Below are 12,037 nucleotides of genomic sequence, written 5' to 3'. Positions count from 1 at the left end.
TCCATACCGATGGATCAGAAGACTCAGTAATGTCATGATCAGCTCTTCCCAATTTGATTTACAGTTTCAATGCAATCCCAATCAAAATCCCAGTAAATTATTTTGTGGATAGCAACAAATTGATTCTAATGTTTATACAGAGAGGCAGAAGATCCAGAATAGCCAACACAATATTGAAGGGAAAGAACAAAGTCAGAGGATTGACACTATGTGACTTATTACAAAGCCACACTAATGAAGGTGGTATGGTATCAATGAAAGAATAACTAGACCCACACAAACACAGTCAACTGATCTTTGACAAAGGAGCACAGGCAATACAGTGGGAAAAGATGGTCTTTTCAACAAATGGTATTACAGTAACCGGACATCAACTTGTAAAAAAACTAAATCTAGGGGCGCCTGGCTAGCTCAGTCGTTAAGTGTCTGCCTTTGGCTCAAGTCATGATCCCAGGGTCCTGGGATCGAGCCCCACATCGGGCTCTCTGCTCAGTGGGAAGCCTGCTTCTCCCTCTTCCACTCCCCCTGCTTGTGTTCCCTCTCTTGCTGTTTCTCTGTCAAAATAAATAAATAAATAAATAGATAAATAAAAATCTTTAAAAAACAAAACAAAACTGAATCTAGGGGCGCCTGGCTGGCTCAGTCAGTAGAGCATGCAACTCTTGATCTCAGGGTTGTGAGTTCAAGCCCCACGTTGGGCACAGAACTTACTTAAATGAAAATGAATCTAGACACACATCTTACACCTTTCACAAAAATTAACCTAACATGGATCCCCAAACTAAATGTGGGGCACCTGGGTGGCTCAATCAGTTAAGCAGCTGACTCTTGATTTTGGCTCAGGTCAAGATCTCAGAGTGGCGGGATCAAGCCCCATGTCGGGCTCCGCGCTCAGTGCAGAGTCTGCTTGTCCCTCTCCCTGCCCCTTCCCCCACTCTCTCTCTCTCTCAGATAAATAAATAAATAAATAAAATAAATGTAAAATGCAAAACTACAGTTTCTAGAAATGAATATAGGAAAAATGCAGATGACCTTGCACAAGGAAGTGACTTTTCGATACAACACTATGAAAGGAAGAATTGATAAAGTGCACTTCATCGAAGTCAGAATGTTCTGTTCTGTGAAAGACACCGTTAAGAGAATGAAAACACAAATTACAGACTGGGAGGAAATGTTTGCAAAAGACACAACTGGTAAAGGACAGTTATCCAAAATATACACGGAACTCTTAACGCTCAATGAATAGAGAATGACCTGGTTGAAAAATGCACAAAAGATCTAAACAGACACCTCACCAAAGAAGATATATGGATGGCAGATAAGCATATGAAAAGATGCCCCATAACGCATGTCACCAGCAAAATGCAAATTAAAACAAGAGAGGGGTGCCTGGGTGGCTCAGTGTGTTAAAGCCTCTGCCTTCAGCTCGGGTCATGATCCTGGGGTCCTGGGACCGAGCCCCAAGTCGGGCTCTCTGCTCAGCGGGAAGCCTGCTTCCTCCTCTCTCTCTGCCTGCTTGTGATCTCTGTCAAATAAATAAATAAAATCTTAAAAAAGAAAAACCCACAAGAGATACCACTACCCTCTTATTGGAATAACCAAAATCCAGAAAACCGATAACACCTTACGTTGGATGAGGATGTGGCAACAGGAATTTTTCATTGTTGCTGGGAAAGCAAACTGGTATGGTCACTTTGGAAGACAGTTGGGTAGTTTCTTAGAAAACTGAACATATTCTTAGCACACAAACCAGTAATCATACTTCTTGGTATCTACCCAAAGGAAGTAAAGATGTGTCCACACAAAAACCTGCCCATGGATGTTTTTGGCAGCTTTATTCCTAATTGCCAAACTTAGAAGCAACCAAGTTATCCTTCAGCAGATGAATGGATAAATAAACATTTTCTGGTACATTCAGACAATGGAATACTAGTTGATGCTAAAGAGAAATGAGCTACCATGCCATGGAAAGACATCGAGGAAACTTAAATGCATACTGCTAAGTAAAAGAAGCCAGTCTGAAGAGGCTACATATTGTATGAGTTCAACTATACAATGTTTTTGAGAAGGCAAAAAAAAAACACAACAAAACACCATGGATATCATGAAAGGATCACTGGTTGCCAGGGGTTGAATGGAGGGAAGGGTAAGTTGGCAGAGCCCGGAAGGATTTTTAGGGCAGTAAAATTACACCGTATGACACTATAATTTAGGTGGATATATATCATATATTTGTCAAAACCCATAGGATATACAATAGCAAGAGTGAACCCTAATGTACACTAAGGACTTTGGGTGATAATGATGGGTCATTTTTTGTATGTTCATCAAAGGTAACAAGAGTACCACTCGGGGATGTTGATAATGGGGGGTTTAGGCATGTGTGGGGGTAGGTGGCATATGTAATGAAATCCTGTATCTTCTGCTCAATATTGCCGTCAACCTAAAACTGCCCTGAAAAATAAAGTGTATTTAAAAAAAAACCCAACATATTCACTTTTGACTTAAAAAAAAAAAAAAGATTTAAGGGCACCTGGGTGGCTCAGTTGGTTAGGCAGCTGCTTTCAGCTCAGGTCATGATCCTGGAGTCCCAGGAATGAGTCCCAATTTGGACTCCCAGCTCAGCAGGGAGTCTGCCTCTCCCTCTGACCCTCCCCCCTCTCATGCTCTCTCTCTCAAATAAATAAAATCTTTAAAGAAAACCTATTTAAACTAGGAATAAAAAAAGAATTGGTAACTTTTCAACTCATTTTATGATGCTCTTGTGATATCAATAGCAAAACCTGATAAAGATACTAAGAAAATTATATAGACCAATCTCAAGACTCTGAGATCATGACCTGAGCCAGAATTAAGAGCCGAATGCATAACTGACTGAGCCACCCACATGCGCCCGTATTTCTTTCTATATTCTGGACGTGAACCCTCTTGAGGTTCTCGGGATGAATAAGCCTCTGCAAGAGAACCTCCCAGGCTCTCGAAGCACTACGTCAGAAGTCTCCACACCCCCTGGCAGACGAACACCCTCAGTGTTTGGATTCTGGCCTGGGATGAGGAGGAATCCAGATTCTGTTTATAGATCGCTGAGAGTGGGAGACGTTGGGGACTAAACTCTTCTTCTTCCTTCCCTCTGTACATTTTTATTGCGAAACAGAACAGTTCTCTTTCCTTGAAGTGCCCAGAGCTTGCAGTCTGGCTTGTATAACAAGTTATGTAAGTTTTCTTTAAAATAGAAAAAAGGTAAGGGAGGCCCGGGTGGTTCAGTCGGTTAAGCATCTTTTGATTTCAGCTCAGATCAAGATCTCTCAGCGTTGTGAGATCAAGCCCTGTATCAAGCTCTGGACTGGGGCTCCGTGCTCAGCAGGCAGTCTGCTTAGGATTCTCTCTTTCCCTCTGCCCCCCCCCCCGCCCCACTCATGCTCCCTCACTCTCTAAAATAAATAAATAAATAAAATCTTTCAAAAAAGTAAAAAGGGGAGGTACCTGGGTGGCTCAGTTGTTAAGCATCTGCCTTTGGCTCAGGTCATGATCTCCCGGTCCTGGGATCAAGCCGTGTCAGGCTCCCCGCTCAGCAGGAAGCCTGCTTCTCCCTCTGCCTCTCCCCTTGCTTGTGTTCCCTCTTTCGAGGTCTCTCTCTCGCAAATAAATAAATAAAAGAAAAAAGGTAAAAATAGGAGGTATAGAAGGAAAAATAGGTAAATGAGGGGGGAAAAAACTACACTGAAAACCGCATCAGGGATTTTAGCCAATGTTTTTTTAAAGGGCTTGAAATATTAGCATCCAACCCAATAAAGACAATCGAAATGATTACATTGGATGGGAGACCCAGAGAATTGAGAAGAAACCAGTATGTTGTTTTTATATAATATCTTTTTGTTGTTTTTCCCTTTATGCAATGTTTTCCTTTGTTTTTGACAAGGAGCAACTACGGGTTTTCTTTATTTAAAGAATTTTGAATGGTTGTTTTGATTTTAGAAATGGTTTCATCAGGGCGCCTGGGTGGCTCCGTAGGTTAAGCCTCTGCCTTCAGCTCAGGTCATGATCCCAGAGTCCTGGGATCAAGCCCTGCATTGGGCTCTCTGCTCGGCGGGAGCCTGCTTCCCCCCCTCTCTCTGCCTGGCTCTCTGCCTACTTGTGATCTCTCTCTCTCTCGGTCAAATAAATAAATACCATCTTAAAAAAAAAAAGAAATGGCTTTGTCGATCTTTTCAGGTTGAAATGATACTCCCTTCCCTATTCCCTTCCAACGGAAATGGGGTTTGAGCATTCTGCCTTGTTGGGGAGTGGAATGAGTTAGGACTTTTGTAATCAACAGATCATGTCTTGGAATAGAACAAGCAAAAAAAGCTTATCTTTTCTAAAGGTCCAAGGATACTTAACTGAATGAGAAAATGTTCATGCGGTATGTCCTTGGTAACAAATTTGATGCAGAAAGTATTATGTTTGATTTGCTTCTGAATCTCTGCTTTATTTTTCAATCTGAAACCAACTACCATGGTTTCCATCTGTTGGACACCAGCAGCCTCTCATTCATATCTGTTCTCTTCAACAGATGTGCCAGACTATGGGGGCCTCTTAGTCCACATTCCAAATTCTTGGGAAGGAATCTAATTGGGTTCAGCTTAGCCACAGAGTAATCAACTGTGGCCTGGGGGTACAGGGTGCACCATGTGAATGAGGCTTCTCTTTCTGCTAATTATGGTTGACAAGTGGAGGCAGACTGAACTAGCTACTTAAATTTGTGGGGCCCTGTGCAAAATGAAAACACAAAGGTCCCTTGTTCAAAGATTGTGAAGGATTTCAAGATTGCAACAGCAGAACATTAAACCAAGGGTGGGCCCCTTCTAAGTGCAGGGCGTTGGATGACTGCACGGGTCTCGTGCCAAGAGGCTACTCCTTGCTCTAGCCTTGGAGGAAGAGCCTCCAAAATGAATTTCTAGACCCCATATGTCAAAACTTGGAACAAGAGATTCTTGTTTTTGGAGTTCATAACTTAGAGTGAGTGTTATGTTTTCCACAGCCCCCACCCTGACTTCTTTATCTCCTTCTCAGATCCAGTAACTTTATGTGGAATTGCTTGAGTGTGAATAAGTTGGGTTTTTAAGTCTTCTGTCTCTTCCTTTCTATTATGAGGCAATGATCTTGAAGGCTGTACAAAGTGTGCATTTGACTTGGGTCAGTCATCTTCAATAAGAGTTGATGAGGAAGGAGTTAATGTCCTTTTCTAAAAAAAACATTCTTACCAAAAAAATAAAAAAAGAACCCACCTTTTTATCTTGAATTTAGACTTACAGAAAAGTCACAAATATAGTCTTGAGAGTTTTCATACATCTCTCCTGCAACTTCCCGTTAACATCTTATATAACTATAGTGCAATTGTCAGAACCCAAAAGGTTAACATTGGTACAGTACTACTAATGAAAGACCTTTCTTGAATTTACCAGCATTTTTGCAAATTTATTTTTCCTATTCTAGGCTCCTGACCAGACCCACACAGCATGTAGTTATTTCTCCTAAGTCTCATGCAGTCTGTAAAAGCACCTTTGACTTTGTCTTTCATAACTTGGACTTTTTTGAAGAGTACTGATCAGTTATTTTGTCAAATGTCCCACAATTTGAGCTTATCTGACGTTTTCTCGTGATTGGGCTGAATATGACGGATAACATTGTGTTCTCAACGCATCGTATCAGGTTCATGGTTTTGCTTTGTCTTGTTCCTGGTGATGTTGACCTTTATCACCAGATCAAGGGATCAGGTGGCTTCTGCTAGATTTCACACTTGAAAACGACTATCTTTCCCTTTGTAGTTAATAGATCTCTTGCAGGAGATATCCTGAGACTATGCAAATTCTGCTTCTCTTCAAACTTCTGCCCATTCAATTTCGTACTTCTCAGTGGAGCTGTTTTCTGCAGGGTTTTTTTGTTTTGTTTTGTTTTGGTCTCTAGGCTTGTGGATCCAACCAAGGGTTCATTTTAGTTCTTCCCATCCTTTTTAGTGTAGCTATGTTTTTGATTTACAGTAGGTTTATTTTTTAATATTTTTTATTCCATTTGGGCTCTCTCCACATCCCAGTTGGTTTTAGTTATTTATCCCGGGAGTATGGGAAACACTAGCATTCTAAGAGTCAGAGCTACACAAATATATACTCTGAGTATCACTACCTCCTCACTCCTGCTACCCCATTCTCATTTACTCCTCTTTCCCATCTTTTCCCCACCTATCCCTTACAGGAAACCAATGTCCTTAGTTTCTGATTTATCTTTCCTGTACTGTTTCTTTTGCACAAATGGACAAAGGCAGCATATTTTCTTATATTCCATTCTCATTTAGGGCTGCATTTGTGCTTTGCATTTTTCACTTAGAGATGTCTTGGCAACCACTTTATATCAAATTCACAGAGTTCTTCATTTTTTTTTTTAACAGCTGTTGAGTATGCCATTGTGTGTTGTACCACAAATGTACAGATTGTTTCCAAAATATTGCAATTACAAATAATACTGCAACGAACAACCTTAGGCTTGTGCCTTTTCCCACAAAAGTGTGGAGTGTATCTTCAAGTGAATGTCATAGATACATAGATACATATAACTATTTCTTTCCTTCCAATCCTTCTTGCCAGAACTGAGAGCTGTGTCTATGTTACTATCTCTTTCATGCTTTCTTTCTTAGCTCTAACAGCCTTTCAAGTCTGTAATCTCTGACAGTAAGCACAGATGGCGGTCATAAGTACACGAGTACATTTTCTCGGAGAAGTCTTCACTCCCTAATGATTTGGTGGCACCCCCACTCTTATAATAGAAATGGTTCTCAACCTTGTCTGAACATGAGAATCACTAAGAATCTTTTAAATGTTATCAATGCTTAGGAATGCTCTAAGTAGATCCTACAATTAATGCAGAATCTCTGGGTGTGGGACTCGGGGACCTGTATTATTCTGCGGTCCCCCAGATGTTGCAATGAGCAGCTAAGGCTGAGAACCACTGGCTTAAATCCTTGAAATGTGACAAAAGTCTCCTGGCCCTTACCATATTCCCTGTGATTTGAACCAGCTGCCAGAGTATATCCCGGCTGACTTGGGAGGCATTCCACTCAGAGAATTTCTGATTTTTACCTGGAGGAGAGGTAAGTACCAGCTGGCTTAATTTAGGGAGCTCTGTAAAAGTCTTTAATGAGATGGAATTTCAACCCAGCCAAGAAGTAAGTTTTTCTCATATAGACTCTGATTGACAGTGACAAGTTGCTTCAGGCCAAGAAGGAAGAGTGTTCAATTTCCTTTTCTCCCCTTCAACACACAAACCGGGGTACCTTCCTTTGTGGTTGGCAGTATTAATAAGCTCCGACTAACACTTGTAAAGCAGAGCCCGCTAATTATACTGTTTTTCATCAAATCAGAGATACCATAACTTATAAAACACACTATCTTATGTAGCACTAAGAAAGAAAAAAGCCCACTGCTAAATAATTATGAGATAATTAAATAGAAGAGATTTTTAAATGTGGGAACATGTGCATATTAGAATTGATGAAGTATAGTTCATCTCTAGCCTAAACCTCTTTTTTTTTTTTTTAAGATTTTGTTTATTTATTTGACAGACAGATCACAAGTAGGCAGAGAGGCAAGCAGAGAGAGAGGAGGAAGGGAAGCAGGCCCCCTGCTGAGCAGAGAGAGAGCCCGAGTTGGTGCTCGATCCTAAGATCCCGGGACCATGACCCAAGCCGAAGGCAGAGGCTTTAACCCACTGGGCCACCCAGGTGCCCCTAAACCTCTTCTTTGAACACCAAGTCAGGATGGTCACTTGAATTTCTCAAAGGCTCTTTAAACCTAACATGTCCTATGGGGAAACTGGATGGCTCAGTCAGTTAAGCCTCTGCCTTTGGCTCCAGTTATGATCTCAGGGTCCTGGGATGGAGCCCCGCATTGTGCCCTGCTCAGGGGAAAGCCTGCTTCTCCCTCTCCTTCCGCTCCTCCCCTCTGCGTGTACTCTCTCTCTCTCTCAAATAAATAAATAAAATCTTAAAAAAAGGAAACAAAACAAAACAAAACAACCCCTAACATGTCCCAGTCTGGGTTCTCCATCAACCTTGCCAAAGCTGTTCCTTTTCCTGCATTCTCTGCCCCGTCAAACGGAGCCCCCCCGTCAAACTAGAAACCTAGAAGTTGAGCCCGTCTCCTGACGTTCTTGCTTTCCATATAAAAGAGATCTTTCCCATTCTATCAGTTCTGTCTCCTACCCCTCTCTTAAACATCGCCTAGCTCTTTCCCTCTGTCCTTACCTTGGGTCAGGTCTTCCTCAGCTCTCCACAGGATTACTGCAGTGATCTACTTGCTTTCTACTCCTTAAACCAATCCTACTTCACACCGTCCTTGTTTTCCTCCTTAACCATCCCTCGGATCACATTATTCCTCGCTTAAATATCTTACAAGACAAGTACTGCATCCGAACAACAGGCAAAGTTCATGAGCAGGCCACCTCGCAGAGGAGAAAAACACACGTGGATACATGTGAAAAGTTGCTCAGGCTCATCCCGAAATAAATATAACAGTGACATTTCCCCAGCTATGCGGCTGGCAGAGGTCGAGGGAACAGGTGATCACGAATGATGACAAGGGCGTGCAGGGAAGCACTCGTATTTGCCGCCGTTGGTACTACAGTATTTGGGATGTCGTTCTCGCCACGTTTCGGAGATGCGAACGAACGCTAACCGCCTCCCGTGATCTGAGCCTCAGTTACTGAATTTGGTCAAACGGGGCTGACACCTACCTGAAGGGCCTCAGGATGAAATAATTCTGGGTAAAGTGATTTGTCAGAGCAGCTAACAGTCTACGGGGCGCCTGCTGTCCTAAGCGCTTCTCATCTGGGAGCTCATCTAACCTTCCCAATAACCCTGCAGGGACGCCCAGGACCGCTCTCAGCTTTACCTACAACACTGAGGCCCGGAGGGGAAAACGGCCCCAGGGGCGGGGTGAGCGACCGGGGGAGCTTGGATTAGGGGCATTAAATCTACACCCGGGGCGTGGGGCATCCAGCTCCAGTCCTGTTTTTCGGGAAAGCCTACGCCGTTCCTTTCCTTCCACGGGGAAGCTCCGGGGAACTCAGCCCGCCTCTCCCTCCACTCCGTGTTCGGCGGCCTGCTCAGGGCTGGGTACGCTGTAAAGCCTTGGATGGAGGCCTAACAAATGCTATCGTACATTTCCGTGGGCCCAATGGCACAGCCTTACAACTAGGAAGTAATTTCCAGGAGACTGAAGCATACATACTGATGAGTACGCGCCTTGGGGACTAAGAGCCACGCTCCACACCCGACCACTGCGGCCGACCCTTCCCGCTCTCCTACGTCCCTCGGACTTTGCCCGGAACCTTTCTTGCGGCATCGGAAGCAGCCGGCGGAGACATGGCCGCCGAACACATAACACCGAAAGAACTAGTAGTCTAACTATATGCCTGAAATTTGTAGCTCACTTTTATGATTCGGCAGAAAATGGCTTCAAGTACTCGCACTTTTTAAAGTATTAATTGACAATGACATTTTTGTCCCTTAGTCAAGAGCGTTCTCAAACGATTCCGAGAGAGTTTGTTCTTCTTTTTGGTGAGGCATTTATATGGACAGCCCACTTGAAACGAACAAGGAAGGCGGGGGAAGAAAGCGGAAGCCGCGGGGCCTTCTAAGCCAGAAAGTCTCCGGAGCTTGTGCTAAGCTATTTGCGGCGCCCCCCACTTACACGCAGGTCTCAGAAACAGGCGGGGGGAAAAGGCGTCGTTCCTGGAGCCGAGACCAGGCGGCCGGAGTCCTCAGGGATGAACCTCGAGTTGCTGGGTGAGGAGGGCTATAGTTGCGTCTTAGAAAACCCTTTGGTCCTGGAAAGGAGGGAACCTGGGCGGGAGGGACGCGGGTTGCAACCTCAGGGACATAGTTCTGCTGTGGTTCATTGGGCGCTCCTGTTACGGAGCAGCAGCGGGAGGAGGAAGCCCAGCTTCGGCTTAAGCAGAATGCATTGCCTTTCCCGAGGCTACTTTCAGATCAGTGCTGGAGTGGTAGGCACAGACAGCTTGTGACTTCGATTTGAGTACAAGGATCAAAGGTGCTGAAGTAGCCCAGGGCGGGCAGGACCAGAGTTTTTGGAGAAGAAGGAGTGTGAGGATGTGAGGCTTGAGATGAAGCTTGGAAGACTCGTCAGGGGTTTGGGTGCCTGGAAAAGTTAGATTGTTTTGTAGGCGTTCGGGATGCCTAAGGAGGGGGATTTGGAGATCTTCTAGTTGAAGTTCCTCATTGGACAGATAAAAAAAAGTCTTAGTGGGTAGTGACTGGAAGGCATCAAGTGAGTAAATGGCACAGTTGGCTCTGGAATCATTCATTATCTTGACTTTCTGTTTAAGCTCCTCAAGTAACAGGGACGGTGTGCACAACACAGAACTACAGAAGCAGTTGCTTTTTGTCACGCTCTCTGAGTCATTTCCTCCCTATCCCTGACCCAAGTTGTTTAAAAACTTAGGTCTTTTCTTCTAGGTTTTCATTAGGTGTTTAGCATGATAGTCTAGGGGTGTCTGAGGTTTTCCAGATTTCCTAAAAGACTTGATGTAAAGTTAAGTTTCTTTAAAAAAAAAAAAAAAACTCGGAAGTTGTACTGGATGTTAAAAGGGCTACAAAGGTTTTTAAAGAAGTGGTCCTTACCTTTAAGGAGCTTAAGGTGATTATCCAAATAGCCATAATATATTGCAGAACATAGGCCTTTAAGGGTCATTACCAAGTGCTAAGAACATTTAGGAGAGAGAGTGAATGTCTTCGAGGCCGGGCAAGAAGGGCATCCAGGAACAAAAATCCTATGGAGGAGCTGGACTTTTGAGTAGACATTTAAGACTGGTGACATAGTGGGGCGCCTGGGTGGCTCAGTGGGTTAAAGCCTCTGCCTTCGGCTCAGGTCATGATCTCAGGGTCCTGGGATCGAGTCCCGCATCGGGCTCTCTGCTCCGCGGGGAGCCTGCTTCCTCCTCTCTCTCTGCCTGCCTCTCTGCCTCCTTGTGATTTCTGTCTGTCAAATAAATAAATAGATCTTAAAAAAAATTAAAAAAAAAAAAAAGACTGGTGACATAGTGACGGACTGAAGCATGAAGGTACAAGGAGAAATGCTTATTAGGAATGTTTGAGCCAAGACATCAGTGAGAGAACACCTAAAGAATGTTCCTGCTTGGCCTGGTTGTGGGTACTGTGAATAAAAGGAAGGCCAACAGATGCTGTGTGTTCTGTGGAGGCTCTTGAATGCCCAGCTGAAAAGTCTGTGCTTTTTAAGAAAAGTAGGGCAGATCCATTGAAGGGTTTTGACCTGGTAAGTAACTTGATCACAGCTATGATTATTTATTTATTTACTTATTTATTAAGATTTATCTGACAGCAGCATGTCATTGAGGCTTGGGTGGTGTGAACCCAGTTTGGAGGGCTAGAGTAAATGAGTGATACAGAAGGCCTGAGCTAGGAAATGGAACAAAGAGACCCTGACGAGGTAAGAGTTGACAGAATTTGAGAATTGTTGTGTGTGGTAGGGGCATCAGTAGTGAGGAACTATGAAGTGAAAATCATGGGAGCCAGTGGTGGTGTTACTGATGAACATTTAAGGACATTGGGGAAAGACAGCATTGGGAATGTCGAGTGTGGATCTGGGGTTCAGGAGGTCGGTTTAGATTTATGAGAGAGATGTGTGCTTTTCCTGCAGGTGGGTTGTTGAAGAAACCTTGTGAGTGGATGACAAGACCAGGGGAAAAGGTGGGGGGACAGAAAGAGAAAACTGAGGGCAGGATCTTGGACAGTTACCTATATTTTGGGGTTAAGAGGACAAATAAGTGATAATAAATTAAGAATTATATAGTACTTATTATGAGTTAGGCAAATTTTTGAGTGCTTCCCTATATTTATCCACGTGCAGGTGGATCCACGTTGTCGCGCTCTCAGAAGCCACTTGTAGAGCAGTTGATGCTGAAAGCTGGGAAAGGGCTGCTCTGTGTAGTCCTTTGGCACTCGGCACCCATCAGCAACTTGAGTGGA

General features: G+C 43.7%; 1 protein-coding gene across 2 annotated transcripts in view; it reads left to right on the top strand.

The window, feature by feature from the left end:
* The first annotated feature begins 9,659 nt into the window (after positions 1–9,659).
* RBBP5 (RB binding protein 5, histone lysine methyltransferase complex subunit) overlaps positions 9,660–12,037 on the top strand; it is a 40,498-nt gene continuing 38,120 nt past the window's right edge. For both annotated transcript variants that reach the window (XM_047705579.1, XM_047705578.1), the window contains exon 1: positions 9,660–9,817. In XM_047705579.1, coding sequence (XP_047561535.1) covers positions 9,799–9,817 — 19 coding nt within the window. In that variant the 5' untranslated portion in view covers positions 9,660–9,798. The remainder of the gene's footprint in view (positions 9,818–12,037) is intronic.

The sequence above is a fragment of the Lutra lutra genome, chromosome 15 (assembly GCF_902655055.1).
Source record: "Lutra lutra chromosome 15, mLutLut1.2, whole genome shotgun sequence".
NCBI classification, from domain to species: Eukaryota; Metazoa; Chordata; class Mammalia; order Carnivora; family Mustelidae; genus Lutra; species Lutra lutra.
This window is presented reverse-complemented; position numbering and strand designations above follow the sequence as displayed.